General features: G+C 44.1%; 1 protein-coding gene across 1 annotated transcript; it reads left to right on the top strand.

The window, feature by feature from the left end:
* Positions 1–12,160: 12,160 nt before the first annotated feature.
* Positions 12,161–19,792, top strand: LOC143781097 (uncharacterized). The gene is made up of 2 exons (XM_077267626.1): positions 12,161–13,899; positions 18,154–19,792. Exons 1-2 carry the CDS (start codon positions 13,844–13,846, stop codon positions 18,644–18,646), a joined length of 549 nt encoding a protein of 182 aa, XP_077123741.1. The 5' UTR covers positions 12,161–13,843; the 3' UTR covers positions 18,647–19,792.
* The last annotated feature ends 4,802 nt before the right edge of the window (positions 19,793–24,594 follow it).

Consider the following 24,594-nt stretch of genomic DNA (forward strand, 5'->3'; position numbering starts at 1 on the left):
CCACTAGATTTCAGGCACGTAAAAGGGGTACAACATCAAATCCCCACAGGAAGTCATCCACCTATCAAAGAGAGGTACCGGCCTGTACCTCCAGCTCATTACCAGTGTGCCAAAAGTATGTTGCGAGAGATGAAGGAGGCTGGAGTAAACAGAGATAGTTGTAGCCCCTCGGAAGCTCCATTAGTCCTCATCAGAAAGAAGGATGGCACCATGAGAATGTGTGTAGATTATAGGCAGATAAACCACATTACACACAAGGATGCATACCCATTGCCTAGAATACAAGAGTCATTGGCTGCGATAAAATCTGCTAATTACTTTTTCACCTTGGGTCTCACCAGTGGGTACTGGCAGATTCCCATAGCAATGGCGGACAAGGAGAAGACGGCCTTCACAACACCAATGGGTCTCGCTGAATTTAATTACATGCCGTTTGGACTGTGCAATGCCAAAAGGACATTTCAAAGAATGATGGAGTGCTGTCTCGGGCACAAGAACTTCGAAACTGTCTTGTTGTACCTGGACGACGTCATTGTCTTCTCCAAGACGTATGAAGATCATCTGAATAACCTGGCCGAGGTGTTTGAAGCCCTGTCCAACTTTGGCTTGAAGGTAAAACCATCTAAATGTCACCTGTTGAAATCAAAAGTACAGTACCAGGGCCTTGTGGTGAGCTCTGAAGGAGTGGCCCCAGACCCTGACAAGGTTACCGTGATCAAGAACTGGCCAAAACCCAGTAATCTCCATGAAGTCCGACAGTTCCTCGGGTTGGTAGGCTATTACAGAAGATTTATTAAAGACTTCACCAAGGTAACAGAGATATAAAGAACCCGGCACTCAACTTCAATCAAACTTTGAGGTTTTTATTCCGTAGTACCAAAAAACGTTTCGGCCTAGTGTGGCCTTCGTCAGTTACGTCGCCGGGTTCTTTATATCTATGCTTATAAGGTGTGGGAACCTACCCGTGCACCTCTGTAGCAGTGCTCACGTCTTTTGATTCACTTCACCAAGGTAACCACACCACTGCAAGACCTGTTAGTGGGCCAATCTAAGAAAACCAAGGTTAAGAATGCCTCATTTGACTGGAACGATGGGCTGGAAGGATCCTTCAACCGGTTGAAGTTGGCTCTCACAGGAGATGAGGTACTGGCCTACCCAGAATATGACCAACCGTTTGTGCTGTACACGGATGCCAGCAGCGTGGGATTGGGAGCAGTACTGTCCCAGGTACAGAAAGGCAAAGAAAGGGCAATTGCATACGCCAGCAGGAAGCTGTGCCCCACAGAAAGGAACCCTAAAAATTATAGTTTCTTTAAGCTGGAGTTCCTCGCCATCGTCTGGGCAGTGACAGGTTCAAGCACTACCTGGCCTCAGCAAAATTCACAGTCTATACTGATAACAATCCGCTGACTCACCTGGAGATTCTTTTCCCTGAAGATCCTGTGGGTATCAATGCCTCGTCTTCTGGCGTCAGCGGTCGGTCTCCGGTACCTTCCGTCGAGCCCTAGTCCATATACTGATGTGGCCGGAAGAGCGTGGGCCACGGCACTGTCTGAGCCCGACGTAGCCCCTGCATGACTCTCCTCACAGTCTCTGTCAGTGGTGGCGGTGCTTGGGCACCGAAGGGTTCACTGGTCCTGCTGTAGTGTCTGGCAAGGGTATGGGCCACAGTCCTGTACGAGCCCAACGTGGCTCAGCAAATCTATAATGACACTGTCAGGGTGCAAGGGTCTGTCCTGTTCCCAGTCACTCTTATGGGGTATGTGTGTTGTACTCACAGACAAGGTGCGTTTGGCACCTTGCTTTCTGGTAGTTACCGGTACACTCTGCACATCACTCTCCCTTTCTAATGCCCACTGCTGCCGGCGGGAGATGGTGGACGCTGGCCTGCATGATGCTGGTGCTCCCCAGATGGAGCACTCCTCTCTCTGGCTGCTGCTGCTAGACACAGAGCTCCCTACAGCGCAGCAGTCCCTGTCCTTCTGGTCTTCTCGGTGTACACGGCTCTGCTCTGTGTGCAAGGCTCTGCTCTGTTTTGCAGCGGTCCCTCTGCAGAAGACGGGGGCTCTCTCTATGTCACCTGTTGCAGCACCATGCTCTGTGGTGAGGGCAGGGGAGGCAGAGCGTGCCGCTCACTGCTCTGCGCGCTGCTCTGCGTTCGCGCCAAACTGACCTCCTGTGTGCGCTTTTCTCTTTTATCCCCCAGCTGCTGCGCGCGCTTTCTCCTCTTCTTTCTTCGCCCTTCTAGGACAGCAGGAAGGTCCGCCCCAATAGCACTTCCCCCAGGCAATAGGGGAAGGTCTGGCTCACTCAGGCTTCCCCCGGGAACAGGGGATGCAGCCTCTCCAGACCCAGCATGCAGGTACCCGCAGTGCTGTCGACCCCCTTACACTTACGCAGAGACTAATACAGACTCAGGCTCCATTTAGACTAATATGTTCAGCATCCTCAGACAGAACAGTTACTGACACGGAGTCTCAGACAGAGCTGGTTTGCAGACTGATTACACAGTCTGGATACACAGAATATTCTGAAAGGCACACGTTCATGTGACACGGCCGCCAGGGCCGTGGGGTACTCGATACCAGGTTTGGTACTTAAAGGAATGTGTCACGGCAGTGGCGACCCAGTCCATGGCCCTGGGTGCCCATGTTAAAGGGACAGTCTTTAAAGGGGTTAGTTGAATAATAAAAGTTTGTGACGCCACCTGTGGTATTCGGTCAGGGGTGGCCGGCGCTGCTTAAAGGGGTCTACTGGGGTGATGTTATGGCAGCTGGGATGGTATGACTTCCCACAGATGAAGCTGGGTTCCCAGGGCTCCCGATGTAATAGATGAAGATGGTGATAGGTGGTGTAGTAAGAAACAGAGGACACAGGGTTCCAGTTGCTTTACCTCTTTACTTGGTTCAAGGCAGCCACAGTCCAGGGTACCAGATCACGGATGCTGGTCTGGTCCGGCCGGCTTGGAAGTGAATTGGGAATCCCTTTAACCAGGTGGGGTTGGAAGCCTTCCTTCTAGCGCTGTGGTGTTGTAGTCCCTTGCTGCCTTAGGCCTCACGCAAGGTCCTCACATTTTCTCTCTGTCCCCCTTTAGGTCGGCCACAGCCCGTATGACAGTTAGCTCGAGCCTTTTTACAGGGTCTCTATCACGACCCGGGCTCTATTTGCTACTGTGTCCTTGGGTGTTAATGGTGGACAGGTAACTTGCAATCAGCTGTCCGCCAGTTTCTGCTGTGGGGCATGAAGTTACCCCCACAACCTCGGTCTTCTGGCTACCGGTATCTGCGCTCAGCATGGAGGAAGCCCAGTCAAAGCTTCTCTCTCCAACTCTTTACTCTCCTTCGCTTCTTTTCCCTCTCAGTCTCCTACAGAATGATCGGCTTTCTTTTTCCTTCCCAGGAGCCACATAATCACTAGTCTCCACGGCCCCAGCTTTCCTTCCTCTCTCCTCGCTCTCCTTTCACCAATTGTCTAACTCCAACTGCCTAGCAACTGACTCCTCCTCCTGACCAGAGAGAGCAGCTCCCCTGAAGTTGGGTGTAGAGCTCTCCCTTCTGGCCTGGAGTCAGAACAGTGTTGTATGTGCTGAATACCTGTCAAAGGGATCCTTCCTCGCTTCCAATGCCACTGTAACAACCGGTTACCTGGGGTGTTACACATGCGTGAAGATAAGGGCTGAGACGGACTGAGTCCAACTTGTTGGCACACAGCCATGGGAGACCACATCAATAATGCCCAGCTCAAAGGAAAGGCAGGCCACACCTTTATATGCATATGATGCAAACAGACTGGAAAAAAAAACAAAGGTATGAACTGGGGTATAAACAAAGACAGCAACATAATGTTTATTTATTTTTTTTAGACATATGCTTAGTCAACTTAGTGGACCAAAAAATAATATGAATGTGCATGTCTGCAGACTTAGACATATTTATAGTCATTGGACTGAGCTGAAATATAATAACTTCCTAACATACGAGAAAATATCTAACCTTAAGTTACCTGGTCAAGTATTTGTCCGTCAATCAAAGATAAATGTAGAAAAAGGTCTAACTTTACATTATTTATACATAATTTCAAATACATTCCTAATAATGTATTTTCCATTACGATCACAATATAGGTAAAAAGCTAGAGGGTGAAGACAATATTATTTTCCACCATGATAAATATCTATACTCCAGATGGAATAACGATTAGATAAAAGGTTTTCAGGACAACAGGCTAATTGCACAATGCTATGAAATTGTACAAAAATAAAGGTGAATGGAATTTCTAAGACTTTCAATAGTCTATTTTGAATCAAAGGAAGGCTGAGAAGGTAAAGTCTTCATTCAGACTCTGTGGAGAATTGAGTCTGAAAATCCGTTTTACTTCTTGTAATAAAGCCTTGTCTTGGTATTAATGGAACTTAAATGTTTAGAAATTCTTCAGCTAAAGTCCTGCACTGTTTTACCAACAGCGTTTTGCACTTGGACACAGTTTGCCACATATACTACCCCCTATGTTTTACAATTTATCTGTTCACTGATATAAAGAGATGATGTCTTTGATAAGTCCTGAAGTTTAGCTTGAGCTGTAAGTTGGATATTCAAAAAAGTGAAATATTCCTTTCAATGAAACTCAAAGTTTGGCTGGATAAAGGAGTGCGAAGCATATATTTTTGTCAATGAGCTCTCTGCAGATTAGAGAGAAGACTTCACTATTTGCAGATTCATTGTATTAGATATGAGAGATTTTTCTGTAAGCCTCTATTATTTTGATTTTATCTTGGTAATTGAGTAGTTTAAAAATAACTAGTCTTAAACATCTTGTGGAACTTTGCTTGTCATTCCCCGAAGATGCACTCTTTCAATGGCTAGAGAGTCAGGAAGCCATAGAGCATTTGTGAGCCAAGTTAAGGGGAATTGTAGTACATTTTTTACTGATTCAGGAGCCCCAATTAATCGTTTGTTTCTTCGGTTTTCAAGATTATCCAACTTAACTGTTAACTGACAAAGCTGCCGATCTTTATCCACAATATTAGAGTTTAGATATACCAAAGAGTCTTCCAGGTCTGATACCCTCTGTTCTAGAATTGTGATCATTTTATTATGCTCTGTTACTTGTGGCACAATGAGATGTAAGGAGGCCTACATAGATAGGTTGTAGTCTAGTGTTAATAGCTGTCATAATATTGTCCAAGATTGTCTTAACCACATTTAGAAAGGAGACTTCTGAGAATGAAGAATCTTCTTGTACTGATGATGGCGGAGATTGTAATCATTTTGGTTTCCTTGCATTTTACATTGTTACCTTTGGTTGTGAATTATGAATGAATTTGCCCATGTAATAAGATCCAACTTTTGTTTGGTCTCTAAATGAGTTTTGAGGATGCCAGTGCACTAACATTGGTTAAGATTACATCATAGTTGTTGGGCTGTGGCCTCATATCCGATGAAACATCCAGGTTTATTGAAATCAGTCCTCTTCAAGGCCAGACAGAATGGTAGATGTAATATATTTTTTGAACACTAGATGTTGATATTGACTTATAAATGGAAAACTCAAGGCTGAATGAGCTAAACAGCAAAAGTGAAATCTCAATGCAGATCCTATGTAAATGATACTGAAAAAGTGTACAATTCAGCAAAGACTCTAATAAATTTTGTACCTCCAGTAGGTAATTAGATAATAAATACATTTAGGCTGTATCTCCAGTAGGTAATAAGATGTAAGATGAATGAAACCAGAACTGTAGACAAGTTGATGCATATGTCTTAGGTGTCATAGCTGTACAGTGGGAAAAATAAGTATTTGATTGATACACTGCCGATTTTGCAAGTTGTCCTACCTGCAAAGAATGGCAAAGTCTGTAATTTTTATCGTAGGTACACTTAAACTGTGAGAGAATCTAAAAAACAAATCCAGAAAATTACACTGTATGATTTTTGCATAATTAATGTGAATTTTATTGCATGAGATAAGTATTTGATACAATAGAAAAACAAAACTTAATATTTGGTCCAGAAACTTTTGTTTGCAATTACAGAGGTCAGAGGTTTCCTGTAGTTCTTGACCAAGTTTGCACACACTGCAGCAGGGATTTTGGCCCACACCTCCATACAAATCTTCCCCAGATCTTTTAGGTTTTGGGGCAACATTGAGTTTCAGCCCCCTCCAAAGATTTTCTATTGGTTTCAGGTCCGGAGACTGGCAAGGCCACTCCAGGACCTTCAAATGCTTCATAGGCTAGGTTCACATTGCATTAATGCAGCCCGTTCAACACATGCGTAAAACGGGCTGCGTTAACGCAAGGGCCGACATGTCATATCGCTAGCGCAGATAGAGCTAGCAGATGCTCTATCTGCGCTAGCGGTGACGGACCCAGAAACGCTGCAGCCCGCGTCCCAGGGTCCGTCTCTCAATGACGGCACATCCCTAGCGCACGCCGATTTTGGGTGTGCGCTAGCGATGCGCCCGAAATAGAGCTTAATGGCAGTGTTAACAGACTGCGTTACACCGCGTTATGCCGCGGTGTAACGCAGTCCATCTAACGGACTTTTAAAACGTAATGTGAAACGAGCCTTACAGAGCCACTTCTTGTTTGCCCTGGCTGTGTGTTTCAGGTCATTGTCATGCTGGAACGCCCAGCCACGACCCATCCTCAAAGCTCTTACTGAGGGAAGGAGGTTCTCGGCCAAAATATCACGATACAAGACCCCATCCATCCTCCCTTCAATATGGTGCAATCAGACTATCCCCTTTACAGAAAAGCAATCCCAAAGTATAATGTGTTCTCCACCATGCTTCATGGATGGGACGGTGTGTGAGATGTGTGTCCATATACATGGGGGCTAAATGGGGGCTCATACTGTATTATGGAGGCTATGTGTAGCTCATACTGTATATAGGGATTCTGTGTGTGGGCTCATACTGTATATAGGGGGACTGTGTGGGGGCTTATACTGTAAATAGGGGGACCATGTTGGGACTCATACTGTATATAGGGGAACTATGTTAGCTCATAGTGTATATAAAGTGGCCATGTGTGGACTCATACTGTATATAGGGGTCTATGTAGGGCTTATATTGTATATAAGGAGTCTGAGGGGGCTCATACTGTATACAGGGGACTGTGTGAGGGCTCATTCTGTAGATAGCAGAGCTGTGTGAATGCTCCTACTGTATATATTGGGGCTCACACTGTATATACTGTAGAGGCTGTGAATGGGCTCATTGTGTACATAGGGTTACTTGATGGGGTTCATACTGTATATGGGGGGACTGTGTGAAGTCTCGTACTGCATATAAGGGGCTATGTTGGGCACACAGTATATAGGGAGGCTTTGTGGGGTGTCATACTGCATATAGGGAGACCGTGGAGGCTTATAATGTAAATAGTGGGCTATGTTGCATCTTATATTGTGTATATGGGGACTATGTGTGGGTTTATGCTGTTTGTAGGTAAAATATGTGGGAATCATATTTTATATAGGGGATTGTGTGGGGACTCCATACTGTATATAGAGGGGCTGTGAGAGCTCATAATGTATATAGGGGGCTATGTGGGGGCTCATATTGTATATTGGAAGTCAATGTGAGGGCTTATACTGTATATAGGATGATGATGTGGGGTCTCATACTGTATATAGGGAAGCCATGTGGGGGCTCATACTTTATATAATGGGACTGTGTGGGGCTCATACTGTATATAGGATGGTATGTGGGGAATCACTGCTGTATATAGGTGTGGGCTTATATGGTATTTTGGGATGGTGTCAGCATATTTAATTATGCTCAATATTAAGTGACATAATTAATATTAATATAAAATTTTAAATGATATAATTATATTATATTATATATAAAATAATATAATTGTGGGTGTGGCGGTAGTCTCTGCATGCCGGTATTAGTCTGACAGTGTGCTCTGGTGCTGGATCGTTACTACTGGTCAGCTTCTGACCCCTGATGATGCTTTGTTTAAATATCCCAGCAAGCACTAGGAATTATATCATTTGGTTGTGAATCCTGAGGAAGATCTATGTTTAGGGATTTTAGTCACTGACCTAAAAGGTTTAGCAAGAGATGCTAAAAGTCTTCCCAGCTTGTTCTACCAAGTTGCAGCTGATTTCACCTTACCGTACATAAGTCTCTGTCTAATAGTTTGAGTATTCAGTAAACTAGTTTGTCTATAGACATCAGGTAATTTCCTATTAGCTTGATATAAGATCTTCTTTTTTGAGAAACAAATGATATCAATTGACCCTTATTTACTGCTTTTGAGGCTGATCAGAACAAGGCAAATTCATCTGACTAAGCCAGATAGTCATCTAGATATATCTCCCCAAAACTGATAAAGGTGTTCTTAAAGTCTTCCAAATTATACGATTTATATAATAAGATCGAAAGTGCCATCTTTTAAAAAAGTAATTGAATTAAAGAACAGTAAATCTATAAGGATAGGTGCATGGTCTGAGATATATATATATGGCAGATTATTGAAGATGTAAAACTAGGAATTTAGATGAAGACGTTAATAATCTATCCCTGTAGACGTGTTATGAGCATGTCATAATAGTGGGTGTACTCCCTTTCTTTAGGATCAGGTTTGGACTGGCCCACCGGAGAACCGGAGGATTCTACAACCGGTCTTCAATAACATGGCATTGGAGGTAGCAAATCCATAGATCGAAATTTCGGCTTAATGAAGAAGTCATTAAGCTGAATTCTGTATCTGCGCATTTACCACCACTGGCGCCATTTTCTTGAAGACCTGCAGTAGACCTGTAAAACAAACAGAGAAGGTTGGTAGAGTGGAGGAGAAGCAGAAGAACACCCTACCCCATAGGCTGCCCCGATGCATAGAAGACATCATCTAAGGGTCACTTCCGTCTGTCTGTCTGTTTGTCACGGAAATCCCAAGTTGCTGATTGGTCACGGTCAAACAGCCACGACTAATCAGTGACGGTCGCAGTGCGGCCGAGAAATGGCCGCTCCCTACTCCCCTGCCGTCAGTGCCTGCTCCACACTCTCCTCCAGTCAGCGCTCACACAGGGTTAATGGCAGCGTTAACGGACCGCGTTATGCCGCGGTATAATGCACTCCGTTAATGCTGCTATTAACCCTGTGTGACCAACTTTTTACTATTGCTGCTGCCTATGCAGCATCAATAGTAAAAAGATCTAATGTTAAAATAATAAAAAAAATTAAAAATCATTATATACTCACCTTCTGTCGGCCCCCGGATCCAGCCCAGGCCTTTCCCGCTCCTCGCTACGGTCCGGTCCATGCATTGCGGTCTCGCGAGATGATGAAGTAGCGGTCTCGCCAGAGTGCTACGTCATCATCTCGTGAGACCGCAATGCACTCTTGGGACCGGAACATCGCGAGGAGCATCTGTAAACTCCTGGGCTGGATCCGGGGGCCAACGGAAGGTGAGTATATAACTATTATTTATTTTAATTCTTTTTTTAACAGGGATATGGTGCCCACATTGCTATATACTACGTGGGCTGTGTTATATACTGCATGGGCTGTGTTATATACTACATGGGCTGTGCTATATACTATGTGGCTGTGGTATATATTACGTGGCTGGGCAATATACTACATTGCTGTGCTCTATACTACGTGGCCTGGGTTATATACTGCATGGGCAGTGTTATATACTACATCTCTGTGCTATATACTACGTGGCTGTGCAATATATTATGTGGCTGTGCAATATACTACGTGGCTGTGCAATTTATTACATGGCTGGGCAATATACAATGTGTCTGTGCTATATACTACATGTCTGTGCTATATACTACGTGTCTGGGCAATATACTATGGGGCTGTGCAATATACTACGTGGCTGGGCAATATACTACGTGGCTGGTCAATATACTACGTGTCTGCTATATACTACGTGTCTGCTATATACTATGTGTCTGTGCTATATACTACGTGGCTGGGCAATATACTACGTGGCTGTGGTATATATTATGTGGCTGGGCAATATACTACATTGCTGTGCTCTATACTACATGGCCTGGGTTATATACTGCATGGGCAGTGTTATATACTACGTCTCTGTGCTATATACTACGTGGCTGTGCAATATATTACGTGGCTGTGCAATATACTATGTGGCTGAGCAATATACTACGTGTCTGTGCTATATACTATGTGGCTGGGCAATATACTACGTGGCTGGGCAATATATTACGTGGCTGGGCAATATAGTACATGGCTGGGTAATATACTACGTGGCTGGGCAATATACTACACGTCTGTGCTATATACTATGTGGCTGGGCAATATACTACATGGCTGGGCAATATACTACGTGGCTGGGCAATATACTACGTGGCTGGGCAATATACTACGTGGCTGGGCAATATACTATGTGTCTGTGCTATTTACTACGTAGGCTGTGCTATATACTACGTGGCTGGGCAATATACTACGTGGCTGTGCTAAATACTACGTGGCTGTGTTATATACTACATGGGCTGTGTTATATGCTACGTGTCTGTGCTATATACTACGTGGGCTGTGTTATATGCTACGTGGGCTGTGCTATATTTCTCTGCTGTATCTGTGTATCATGAATCGTGGTATGTGTTAAAGAGGGGGGCCCACTGAGACTCATTCGCCTGGGGCCCTCAAAAACCTGGAGCAGGCCCTAGCTTCACTGATTGGTCACGCCCGGCCGCGAACAATCAGCGACAGTTGCAGTCCGCCCGCGAATTTGGGCGGAATTTGAACCACGCTTCGCTAATTGGTCGCGGCCAGCCAAATCCTTTATATAAATTGCATTATTCTGAAAACTTCATAAATAAACTACATACATATTCTAGAATACCTGATGCGATAGAATCGGGCCACCATCTAGTTAGAGTATAATTATACAACAATCACAGATCAGATTCCTTGACAGCAGATATCAAATTAATCAGCTTCACTGCACGATTATGGCCATGACTTTTGTGGTGCAGTGACCAATGTTACAGTCAAGGGGCGCTGTGTGTGCGCTGCAGGATGCACTTGGATTTATAACTGTGGTGGTGAGAGAGAGTCCAGCAGGATTATAAATGGCCGGTATGTGTGTCGCAGAGGAGGACACTGCGCTGTCAGTCTAAAGTTATGTTGTGTTCTGGGACCTGGAGTCCCACAAGTAATTGTGTAGTTCTAATGGGAGATTGGCAGGGCTAGTTATGAGAGATGGGAGGGTCAAACTAGCCACACACACCCACACTCCCACCCAGGGGAGTGGTTAAGGGTAGATAATGTGACCAGGGTGTGGGTCACATGTGCCTGTGAGGTTCCTGTGTATGGATCCGTTTATTCCTGTGCAAGGTCCTGGACGGTCAGTGTTGGAGGCTACTGGGAGTGGAGTCGTACTGGAAACACCTGGAGAGCGTAGACCTGGACGGTCTGTGTTGAGGACCTGGGACTGACGTGAAGTCAGTGTGAGGAGTGGAACTCCTGAGAGGTAACCCCGGACAAGGGGATCATAACATACAGCAGAGAAGCCTATCTGCTACACGAACTGTCTGATGTCTTATAATGTTTCATGGCTGTAATTAAATGGACTGTACCCTGTCTGGTTTATGCAGAGTTTGAATAAACCATATGGACTGATTTGTGTGAGGAACCGTGCCTGTCTATGATGATTCTGCTGCCAAGCGAGTGTCCCCAAGACCCGTAGCGGGTGAAATGCTACAATTGGTGTTTCGAATACGGGCAACGATCCAAGGAGCACATGTTGCAGCACTGGCTCGTCTGAGCCAGAGGAGTAAACGGTCTGACAACCGTGTGTAAAACTGACCGGGGTCAGTGAGAGCTGCTGTTTATGGGATACCTCTGAGGAGAAGAGGGATCCGGGAACCTGTGCGGCAATGACAGGTAACGGATGGAGATCCGTGGTGTACTGACCGGGGTCAGAGTGAAAGGAAAAGAGAGACATTGTGTCTGGGCACCTCTGAGGCCAAGGGGTGTCCAGGAACCCGTGAAGGTTGCCACCGGGTAACGGTCTGAAAACTGTGGATTATGCTGATCGGGATCAGTGAGAAACTATGTTTGGGCTGTGTTAAAGCCGAGTGTGTGACAGACCGGAGTCTGTGCTGTGCTGACCGAGGTCAGTGAGAGACTGTGTGTGTTTTTTTTCTTAAATTAACTTGCTGTGGATCGGCGGGTCCACGAAGGTGACAAGCGGCTTGCTGTGGATTGGTGGGTCCACGAAGGTGACAAGCGGCTTGCTGTGGATTGGCGGGTCCACGAAGTCTGCGGTTGAGCCGTGCAGCACGGTTGCAGCAAGAGGTTCCGCAGGAGCAGGAGCTGCAGTGGCGGTAGCAGCAGCTTGTGATCAGCACCCGGAGGTGCCAGTGATTTGGGACTGCAGCAGGAGCTGTAGCAGTGCCAGCAAGAGCTGGTGAAGTATTGTGTGGAAAAAAAAAATTGTGCTCCAGGTTGTGCAGACTCTTAAAGGGCCAGTGCAAGCCCAGGGACATTCTGGTGCATGGTGCGAACTGGGGCCTGAAAGTACTGTGAGGAGTTCACGGGGTGTACCCCAGGGAAGGGGTGGTGTCCCTAAGAGGGTGGTGTCCCAAAAAAAGGGGGCGGTAGCCCAAACAGGGATGGTTGTTTAAAAAAGGGGTGGAGTCCCAAAAGGGGGCGGTATCCCAAAAGAGCGTAGGTGACCAAAAGGGGGTGGAGTCCCAAAAGGGGGTAGTGACCCTAAAGGGGGCAGAGTCCCAAAAAGGGGCGGTAACCCAAATAGGGGTGGCGGGGAAGAAAGAGGCGGCGGTGAATGCATCATTGGACTGTAGCCAGGGACAATGGTACTATGCATGTCCAATCTGCCATAAGAACTACCCTCCTGGTGAAAGGCTACGTGGGTGTGTTCTGGAGTTAAACGCAGAGGTAGAAGAAGTATTTGGTCTGGTCGATTCGGAGAGCTCAGTGACCTTGGTAAAGTCTGCGGAAGATAAATTTGTAAGGTCTGAAAAGATTGAGGTCACCTGCATCCATGGGGACACTAAGGTTTATTCAGTGACCCGGGTGTACCTTGAGACGGTCAGGGGCAATGCAAATCTTGAGGCCGCCATAGTTCCTAACCTACCTTGTCCGGTGATAGTAGGCCGGGACTGTAAGTTATTCTCAGACTTGTGGGAGGAGGGCGTTCCTCTGCAGCACGAGGATGGAAGTCTCATTACTGTTGCAGGGGCATACGTTAAGTCAGTAATGGGTCCCAAAATTGACGGGTCAGACAATGGGGTGATCAGTGTGAAGGGTTCGTCTGCCCAACTTACCGACATGATGTCACCTGACGTGTACCCCAAAATGACTGACAGTGATCTGGTAAATAGAACCTGTGAAGCTGACACCCTGTTAGAAAGGAACTTGAGGGTTCACCGTACTGTGGGGTGTGATACAAACTCTGGGGGTGACTGTGACGTGTCATTGTCATTAGCAACCACTAGGACTGAGTACAATGGTGTGCTGACAGATATACTGACACAGGGGAACAACAGTGCTCCACAAGGTGACGTCAAGATTGCGGGGGCAGCCATACCAGAAAATATGACCTGTGTAAGTGGCGACTGCTGGTTCCAGGATAACCAACTGGGTGGTGGTGACTCCCATTTAGACAGCGGGAAAGAGTGCAGTATAGCTGACTCAAGTACAAGTGGCAAGTCTTCCTCCCGGAGACGTAAAAGAGGAAAAGGGGCTGAACAAATTGCACCCAGTGAGAAGGTTGATAAAGAGGAGGTCCAGCATCTCGCTAATGAGTTGTCTCATGAGAAGCAAAAGGTAACAGATTTACAGGCCGAGTTAAGGCATCTGAGACAAGCAGCTGAGAACCGGGTAGATGAATTGGAGAAGGAAGTCTCTGAGCTCAAACATCACCTGTCAACCTGGCAAAGTGTGAACAAATATAATAAATAATTAATGGATCGTAAGAATCGGATTGATTATATTTATCAATTCTTTAATCAGGCACAACAACATGCTCCTAAAAAGAACAATGAGGAACAGCTAAGATATATAAAGGAATCTCTCAGTAAGTTAGAACACCTTTTGATTAAGGAAATGAGAGACCTTTGGGAAGTGGCTACTTTAGAACGCTATTTAGCCTATGATTGTATACCTAAGGGATTGAAAGTCCAGAAAGCTTTATCTGGGGATATTGGGGACCCAAATACATTGGCAGAATGGGATTCCATGTTTAAAGCGTTTTCTAAAAAGGCAGTGGAATTTATTATAGAGAAACGCCGGAAACAACTGATGGAGAGTAAAACTAAAATCGCTACTCTTTTCGATATAATTAAACCTTATAAAAATCATCCTGACATTATTAAGATATCTACAAATATAAATATTAGGATTAAAAGTAAAGAGAAGGACATCATAGATAGGAAAAAAAAGAAATTTGGTCGGGATGCTATCCCTGAATGTGTTTTAGGGCACTCGCAACAAAATGAACAAGGTTTTGAAGTAATAGATGAAACAGGGAGTAATCTCTCCATCTCTCTGGTTTCTGAAGGACAATTTTCTATACACCCCACCCCACCATCTAGTGAGGCAGGGACTTCAGAAATATTGGTTAATAAAAATAATGGAGTAGGTAGTAATAACGAGGGGGACTGCATTTCACATTATCCTCTTGGTGATCCCTCTCTTACACCACTGTCTAATACCAATAGATATGAAATCTTAGTATCCCAACAAGAGGACGAGGTAACTCATGGCAACCATGTTAGCAATCATAACTTTAGTCCTATTGGTGGTGAAGCATCTAATTCTACAAAACAATTAAATAAAACGAATCATATAAATCCACGGATAGGTAAGAAAAACTCTATAAAACCTTTTTTTCAATTAGGTCCCAAAAAAAACGTAAGAGGGGCTGTAGGGGGGGGAAATTCGCCCAAAAGAAAAAAATGAGGAAACAACAGGAGGTGGATATTCAAGGTATTTTTAACCTAAGTAAACATAATTTAGATAAAAATGAGCTTTCATTATTAAATAAGGGTTTAAAATATGCCCCTTCCACCAAAATGGACAAATTTCAGGCTTTTATAGGCATAAAACTATTCATGAGAAAATTATCTATAAAAAAACATTTCATGAAAACGGACATTAGTACATCTTTAAACACCCCTCCTGCAGACTCTTATATTCATACTAATTTAAAGAAAAAATCTTATTTTCATCCCCGTCATGAGTATTCGGAGGCCATGGAGTCTTTTCAAAATAACGTTATTAAAGAGATAAGAAAAATTAGTGACAAGAGATGTTCTAAATATAAGTATAACCTTACGTTTAAAGAAAGAGCAGCAATTACCACTCTACAAAACAACAAGGGGATAGTTATACGCCCAGCGGATAAAGGTGGAAGAATAGTTATCCTGAATAAAGACGACTACCAAAAAGAAGCCCTCCGCATTTTAAGTGACTCTCGTACATATAAGGTCCTTAAACAAGATCCAACAAATAAATATAAGACGGAGATGAAGATTCTGTTGACAACAGGACTCAATAAAGGATTCCTAAATAAAAATGAGTTTGAGTTTCTTGAAACCCCCTTTCCAAGGATATCTGCATTCTATTATTTACCGAAGATCCATAAGGATCCTATGAATCCTCCTGGACGTCCCATTATATCGGGCATAAAATGCCTTACTACCAATATGTCACAATTTTTAGACCAGCACTTACAGGAATTGGTGCCTCTCCTTCCATCTCACCTTAAAGATAGCTCTCATATTCTCAATATACTCAATGAGATCGAATGGAAGGATGGCTATATAATTGGCACATTAGATATAACTTCTTTATATACAGTTATAGAACACCAGAAAGGATGTGAATCAGCCTCATATTTTTTAAAGAAATTTTCTTCTATACCTCAGGAACAGATTGCATTTTTCCAGGAATGCATGTTGTTCATTTTAACGCATAATTATTTTAATTTTCAAGGACACTACTATACCCAGCAATGGGGTACGGCTATGGGGACCAGGTTCGCGCCCAGTTACGCCAACTTGTATGTTGGTAGGTGGGAAGAGGAATATATCCACCCTGGGGGTACTAATCGCGCGAACCTGGTCCTATGGCGCCGCTATATAGATGACATTATATTCATTTGGTCCGGTGGACCGGTATCCTTGAATGTATTTTTAAATGATATTAATAAAAATGAATTTTTTCTGGATTTTAACGCTACTATTAGTACTAAAAATGTCAATTTTCTTGACCTAAAGATTTTTATTGAGGATTCTTGTATTCATACTTGCACGTATAACAAACCGACCGATGTCAACAGTTTCATTCATATGGACAGTTGTCACTTACCATCATGGTTGATTAATGTACCTAAGAGTCAGTACATGAGGTTGCACCGTAATTGCTCAAGGGCACTTGACTTTAAAACAGAAGCAGAAGCACTAACTATTAAATTTTTAGAGAAAGGGTATGATCCAAAGGATTTAGAATTTTCAAGAAACCAAGTTTCTTGTATAGCCCATCAGGATCTACTTAAAAATAAAAATAAAAAGAAAAATATATCTTTGAATGATGATAGCCATAAACTAGGATGTGTGCCTATTATTACACAATTCAACTCCAACTCTTCCATCTTAAAAAAAATTGTTAAGAAACATTGGGGTATTTTAAGAGAGGATAAGGTTTTAGGGGATCATATCCCCACACAGCCTAGATTCATTTATAAGAAAGCACGTAACCTTGGTAATTTCGTTGCACCAACAATTCAGCATCAACCTCTATGTGATACACAAACTCATATTATCAATAGTGTTAAAGGTTTTTTTCCCTGCCGCAAATGCAGTATGTGTAAAAGTACGAACACCAAAAAACAAAATACATTGATTTATCATGGCAAAAAATATAAAATTAATCAATTTATTTCATGCAATACAGAGGGGGTGATATATGCTATCAGGTGCCCTTGTGAAAAATTATATGTGGGGCGCACCAAGCGCCCACTTAAAGTAAGGATAAATGAACATATAGCTAATATTAAGAAGAAACATGTAGGTCACCCTCTGTCTAAGCATTTTTTGGTAGAACACAATGGTGATCCGAAGTCCATGGAAATCCTGGGCCTGGAAAAAATAACAGTACCTTGGAGAAAGGGAAATTTTATTGCTATGATGTCCAGAGCAGAAAGTAAGTGGATATTCACTTTAGATACCATTATACCGAAGGGGTTAAATAGTGAGATAGAGCTCTTCGGATTCTTGTAATAACAGCAGACAATCTCACTTCTCTATAAAAAGGCTTTACGGGTCACCTACGGCCATCCCTGAAGAAGGAAAGAGTTCTTTCCGAAACGCGTAGGATTGTGGCCCCTACGGCGACCCGTACTCTCTGAACGTTCAGCCTGTCAATTACTTTCCTGCTCACGTGACTCAATACGTCACGGCAGGTCTTGCTCCAGAGAACGATACCGCCAGGAGGCGGAGAACGTAGTGAAGGACTTAACTGAAGAATTGCCCAGCAGTTGGGATATCCTCTAAAGAAAGACAGGACCACTACGTAAGGACGAGCTCCACCTAAGGTAATAGGCGGCGCGTGCAGCTGGTTTCCGACCCGGCTAATTCGGCTGCTACGCGCTGCCTTTTCGGATTTATTGAAGCTCTGCCACCGGCCGGGGCATCTTCTCAAAGTGACTTGGGTTCATTAACCCTCTATTTTATTGGTCTTAGTAAACATCAGAACGGTTCATTATCTTAAGTTTTAGCTAATTATTATTCCGCTACCGCATTTCTCTGAGAGATCTCTTTGTGCTACAGATGAACATCTGACATATATGCAGTAGGAGGTATATAAAGTGCTTATCAAGGATCCCCTATTTTTTATTATATTTATAATAGAGAAATTGGATAAATTGTTTTGTTTTATTTGGGTCTTCAGTATATTGTTTTTCTATATGTGCTTATTTTTCATTATTATGATGTAAACTATTAGCTTCTATTTCTAATATTAAATTTTGAATATTTACATAGGTATTTTGGGTTTTTTTGCGCAAATTTAATTATTTATTATATTATTTATAGGACTATATCCTTATAACCACAGTGTGGTGGTGGTATAAATCTGCAGCATCAAACCCAGCTGGGGTCTGAGCGCCACTGAATATTTTATCTTTATATAAAGTGTGAACAAAGCCTTAAGGGAAGATGTGGAAGGGCTCAGAGAAGCATTAAGTGGTCTTCTGCAAGAGAAGAAGATGCTGGTCGAAGACTCACAGCGGCGGTACCAGAGTGGTAAAGAGGTGAAGCTGCCAGTGCCCATCCTGGCCAGGGATCTGGAAGAGTGTAAAGCGGAGGATGAATTGGCGCTAAAAGCAGAACAAGACAGTCACACGGTCGTGGCAGATGTCTTCCTGGAAAGGTTCGAAGCAAAAAGGGATCTGTATATCCATGAAGAGAGTGAGACCTTGCTCTTCAAGACCGTGATTGATGTACCTGATGAGGTGCAAGAAGCCTGTACCGGTGAAGGTGTGCATGAGGCCTTTAGAAAAGCAGTGGAAGCGCATAGTGTGAACTGGGCAGCAGAGACGAAACAGTTGGTGATATTGTCCACTAAGGAAGTCACAGTAAAGTGGGTAGCTATCCTGAAGGATATGCCCTACAATGTCTTCGCATGAAACAAATAATCCTGTTGAGGAACAAGGAAACGGCTCGACGTTTGGAGCATGCCAGGAAAGCTCAAAGTCGGCTGGGCTTGGTGGAAGACGTCATTCGAGTACCCAGAAATCTGGTGGGGAATGTCATTGGTAGATTTGGAAAAGTGATGCAGGACCTGGTGAATAGATCCGGTGTGGCAAGAGTGAGGATTCCAGATGTTGGCAAAGTCCAGGTAACTGGTGAAGATGAGATGGTTCCATTTGTTGTAATTGGCTCAGTAGATAGCCTTAGGAGCATTCGAGTGCTTCTTGAATACCGGGTGACGTATCTAAAGGAGATAGAGCAGCTAAAACTGGAACGTCTGAAGATTAATAAACAGCTGCAAAATATAAGATGGCGACCATTTCCAACCCAGGGTATGGAGATACGAAAAGATACCCTAAAGAATAGAAGCGTCCAAAGAAGTGACTCCTCTGTTAGCTCAGGGCTGAGTGACCGAGGTGGGAGACCTGGTAGCAGACGTAGTAGCAAAGGGTCAGACTCAGACCAGACAGTCAGCTAGACTGTAAGTGTGTTGTCCTAAAAGGGTCTGCTGACACAGACTGTTGGGGACTCAAGGGTTGAAGCCCAAGGCCGACAAACTGACTGCTGGGGGCAGGGGAGGCCTATCAAAGGTGACGTGGGTTCCCGGTATCGGAACCCCAGGTTTATGTCATGTGTCCACCCCGATAGGGTTGAACAAAGGGGGGAGGTATGTGGTGCAGTGACCAATGTTACAGCCAGGGGGCGCTGTGTGTGCGCTGCAGGATGCACTTGGATTTATAACAGGTGGTGAGAGAGAGTCCGGCAGGATTGTAAATGGCCGGTATGTGTGTCGCAGAGGAGGACACTCTGCGCTGTCAGTCTAAAGTTATGTTGTGTTCTGGGACCTGGAGTCCCACAAGTAATTGTGTAGTTCTAATGGGAGATTGGCAGGGCTAGTTATGAGAGATGGGAGGGTCAAACTAGCCACACACACCCACACTCCCACCCAGGGGAGTGGTTAAGGGTAGATAATGTGACCAGGGTGTGGGTCACATGTGCCTGTGAGGTTCCTGTGTATGGATCCATTTATTCCTGTGCAAGGTCCTGGACGGTCAGTGTTGGAGGCTCCTGGGAGTGGAGTCGTCCTGGAAACACCTGGAGAGCGTAGACCTGGACGGTCTGTGTTGAGGACCTGGGACTGACGTGAAGTCAGTGTGAGGAGTGGAACTCCTGAGAGGTAACCCCGGACAAGGGGATCATAACATACAGCAGAGAAGCTTATCTGCTACACGAACTGTCTGATGTCTTATAATGTTTCATGGCTGTAATGAAATGGACTGTACCCTGTCTGGTTTATGCGGAGTTTGAATAAACCATATGGACTGATTTGTGTGAGGAACCGTGCCTGTCTATGATGATTCTGCTGCCAAGCGAGTGTCCCCAAGACCCGTAGCGGGTGAAATGCTATACTTTATTTTATAATGCTAAATCCTACTGATAGGCTCACTTTAAGGACAACACATGGCTCTTTTCACGTCTGTTTACAGACCGACAGTATGCAAAAAGTCACAGAATAAAGATTTATCTGATTTGCATACCAAATTCACATTTCAGTGAATAGCTCTGTAATTTAAATATCCAGACTAGACAACTAAAACTTTTAATGGGAGGTTCCTATGAGTCTGGAAGTCCATTGAGGGGCTGTAATAAAATAGTGGGTATTGTTGGAGTCTATAACCACCCTTGGGTCCCTTTCACATGGCCAATATTATTCTATGCATTCTATGTTTTCTAACAGGTAGAATATGTTCCGTTAAGCCGTATGGACATGTTTCAATATCTATTTTTTGTGGACGATCGATCTGCAAATCAAAACTGAGACAGGTTCAATTTTCATTTGATTTGTAGATAAAGATCACCTATTCAAGTCAATGGGTCTGTTAAAAAAATGTACAGAACAAACCATGTTGCTTGTACTGCTTGCTTTCCAGTGTCTAAAGGTAGGGCAAGCTAGGCTAGGAAACCTTTAGCTTTTTACTTTGAATATAAAAAAATACGCCACACTGAAGAGAAAAACTGACACGCCAACCAAAATTGGATGAAAATTAGAAAAAAACCACTGATTAAAACATGACATGTGAACGGGGCCATAGGTCTTAATTAGATGTCAATGACTTTTCGTGTATGCAAAAAATTTCAGTTTTTAACATCAGAGTTTTAGCAGTTTTTCTCATATGCAAAATAAATACATGAATTGAAAGCTCATTCTATGATAACAGTGTTTAAATCAGACAGCACATGGATGACAATGCGTGCTCTCAGTGATTTCATGGACCCATAGACTTGATTGGAGAATTTTGATCCACGACTAGGATAAAAAACGGAGATCACATGGTCTTAAACAAAAATAGGACCTGTGAACTGCCACACAGATTACAATGGGTACAGTGGGGAAAAAGTATTTAGTTAACCACCAACCACCAAATGTTCAAGTTCTCCCACTTAAAAAGATGAGAGAGGCCTGTAATTGGCATCATAGGTAGACCACAACTATGAGAGTCAAAATGAGAAAACAAATCCAGAAAAATCACCTTGTCTGATTTGGCAATATTTATTTTGCAAGTTATGGTGGAAAATAAGTATTTGGTCACCTAAAAACATGCAAGATTCCTGGCTCTCACAGACCTGTGCCTTCTTCTTTAAGAGGCTCCTCTGTCCTCTCTCATTACCTGTAGTAATGGCACCTGTTTGAACTTGTTATCAGTATAAAAGACACTTGTCCAGAACCTCAAACAGTCACACTCCAAACTTCACTATGGTGAAGCGCAAAGAGCTGTCGAAGGACACCAGAAACAAAATTGTAGCCCTGCACCAGGCTGGGAAGACTGAATCTGCAATAGGCAAGCAGCTTGGTGTGATGAAATCAACGGTGGCAGCAAAAATAATAAAATGGAAGACATACAAGACCATTGATAATCTCCCTCAACCTGGGACTCTACGCAAGATCTCACCCCGTGGGGTCAAAATGATCACAAGAACGGTGAGTAAAAATCCCAGAACCACACGGGGGGACCTAGTGAATGACCTGCATAGAGCTGGGACCACCGTAGCGAAAGCTACCATCAGTATCACACTACACCGCCAGGGACTCATATCCTGCAGTGCCAGACGTGTCCCCCTACTTAAGCTAATACATGTCCGGGCCCGTCTGAAGTTTGCTACAGAGCATTTGGATTATCCAGGAGAGTATTGGGAGAATGTCATATGGTCTGATGAAACCAAATTAGAACTGTTTGGTAGAAACAAAACTCGTCATGTTTGGAGGAGACAGAATGCTGAGTTGCATCCGAAGAACACCATACCTACTGTGAAGCATTGAGGTGACAACATCATGCTTTGGGGCTGTTTCTCTGCAAAAGGACCAGGACAACTGATCCTTGGACATGAAAGAATGAATGGAGCCATGTATCGTGAGATTTTGAGTGCAAACCTCCTTCCATCAGCAAGGGCATTGAAGATGAAACATAGATGGGTCTTTCAGCATGATAATGATCCCAAGTACACCGCCAGGGCAATGAAGGAGTGGCTTCGTAAGAAGCATATGAAGGTCCTGGAGTGGCCTAGCAAGTCTCCAGATTTCAACCCCATAGAAAACCTTTGGAGGGAGTTGAAAGTCCGTTTTGCCCATCGACAGGCCCAAAACATCACTGTTCTAGAAGAGATCTGCATGGAGGAATGGGTTAACATACCACCAACAGTGTGTACCAACCTTGTGAAGACTCACAGAAAACGTTTGACCTCTGTCATTGCCAACAAAGGATATATAACAAAATATTGAGATTAACTTTTGCTAATGACCAAATATTTATTTTCCTCCATAATTTGCAAAATAAATCTTGCAAAATCAGACAAGGTGATTTTCTGGATTTGTTTTCTCATTTTGACTCTCATAGTTGTGGCCTACCTACGATGTCAATTACAGGCCTCTCTCATCTTTTTAAGTGGAAGAACTTGCACAATTGGTGGCTGAATAAATACTTTTTTCCCCACTTTATGTTTTCTATCCGTGAAAAATACTGATAGAACACAAAAATGAAAAATAAACATTATTATTATACATTTTTATAGTGCCATTTATTCCATGGCGCTTTACATGTGAAAAAGGGGGCAAATATAGACAAATACATTAAACATGAGCAAAAAACAAGGCGCACAGGTACATATGGAAGGAGGACCATGCCCGCGAGGGCTCACAGTCTGCAGGGGATGGGTGAGGATACACTAGGAGAGGGTAGAGCTGGTTGTGCGGCGGTTCAGTAGGTTGAGGATCACTGCATGCTGTAGGCTTGTCGGAAGAGGTGAGTCTTCAGGTTCTTTTTGAAGATTTCAATGGTAGGCGAGAGTCTGATGTGTTGGGGTAGAGAGTTCCAGAGTATGGGGGAAGCACAGGAGAAGTCTTGGATGCGGTTGTGGGAAGAAGAGATGAGAGGGGAGTAGAGAATGAGATCTTGAGAGGATCGGAGGTTGCGTGTAGGTAAGTACCGGGAGACCATGTCACAGATGTACTGTACGGAGGAGACAGGTTGTGGTTGGCTTTGTATGCCATTGTAAGGCTAAGTGCACACGTTGCGGAATTGCCGCGGAAATTTTGGCGGCGATTCCGCAACTCCTGCCGCGGGTTTATCGCATGCGGAATTGGCATGCATATTCCCGCTAAACATTAGCGTTTTGCAAGCGTAATTAGCTTGCAGAATGCTAGCGTTTTCCAAGCGATCTGTAGCATCGCTTGGAAAACTGATTGACAGGTTGGTCACACTTGTCAAACATAGTGTTTGACAAGTGTGACCAACTTTTCTCTATTGATGCTGCCTATGCAGCATCAATAGTAAAAAGATCTAATGTTAAAAATAATAAAAAAATTAAAAAATCTCCTCAGCGGTGCACACGGCGGCTGGGATGCTGTGTGCGAAGGACCTGGGATGTCCTTCGCACACAGCATCCCTGGGAACGGAAGCCGCCATGTGCACCACTGAGAGGCGGGTGGACTCCGGGGGCCATCGGAAGGTGAGTATATCACGATTTTTTATTTTAATTCTCTTTTTTTTTTAACAAATATATGGTTCCTAGTCCGTGGAAGAGAGTCTCCTCTCCTCCATCCGGGTACCATCCGCACATGATCCGCTTACTTCCCGCATGGTGGGCATAGCCCCATGCGGGAAGTAAGCGGATCAATGCACTCCTATGTGTGCGGAATTCCCGCGATTCCGCAAATTAATAAACATGCTTCCTTTTTTTCCGGATTGAGTTTCCGCTCAGGAAAAAAACGCAGCATGTGCATACAAAATGCGGATTGCATTCTATTAATAGGATGCTTAATGTGAGCGTTTTTTTCGCAGTTTTATTGCATTTTTATAGTGAAAAAAGCACAAAAAATCCGGAACGTGTGCACACAGCCTAAGGGTTTTGAACTGGAGTCTCTGGGCGATAGGAAGACAGTGAAGGGCTTGGCATAGGGGTCAGGCTGGGGAATAGCGGGGAGACAGGTGGATTAGTCAGGCAGCAGAGTGTAGGATGGATTGGAGTGGTGCCAGAGTGCTAAAGGGGAGGTCAGAAAGTAGGAGGTTGCAGTAGTCAAGGCGGGAGATGATAAGGGCATGCACTAGTGTTTTTGAGGTGTCACGGTCAAGGAATTGCCGGATACGGGAAATATTTTTGAGTTTGAGACGGCAGGAGGAGGCAAGGGCTTGGATCTGTGGCTTGAAAGAGAGGGTAGAGTCGAGGATCACCCCGAGGCACTGGGCGTGTGGGACTGGGGAAAGTGAGCAGCCATTGACATTGATGGATAGGTCTGGTGGAGGGGTAGAGTGAGATGGGGGAAAGATGATGAATTCTGTTTTGTCCATGTTCAGTTTTAGAAAGCGAGCAGAAAAGAAGGCCGAGATAG

Source organism: Ranitomeya variabilis, chromosome 6 (assembly GCF_051348905.1).
Source record: "Ranitomeya variabilis isolate aRanVar5 chromosome 6, aRanVar5.hap1, whole genome shotgun sequence".
Classification (NCBI taxonomy): domain Eukaryota; kingdom Metazoa; phylum Chordata; class Amphibia; order Anura; family Dendrobatidae; genus Ranitomeya; species Ranitomeya variabilis.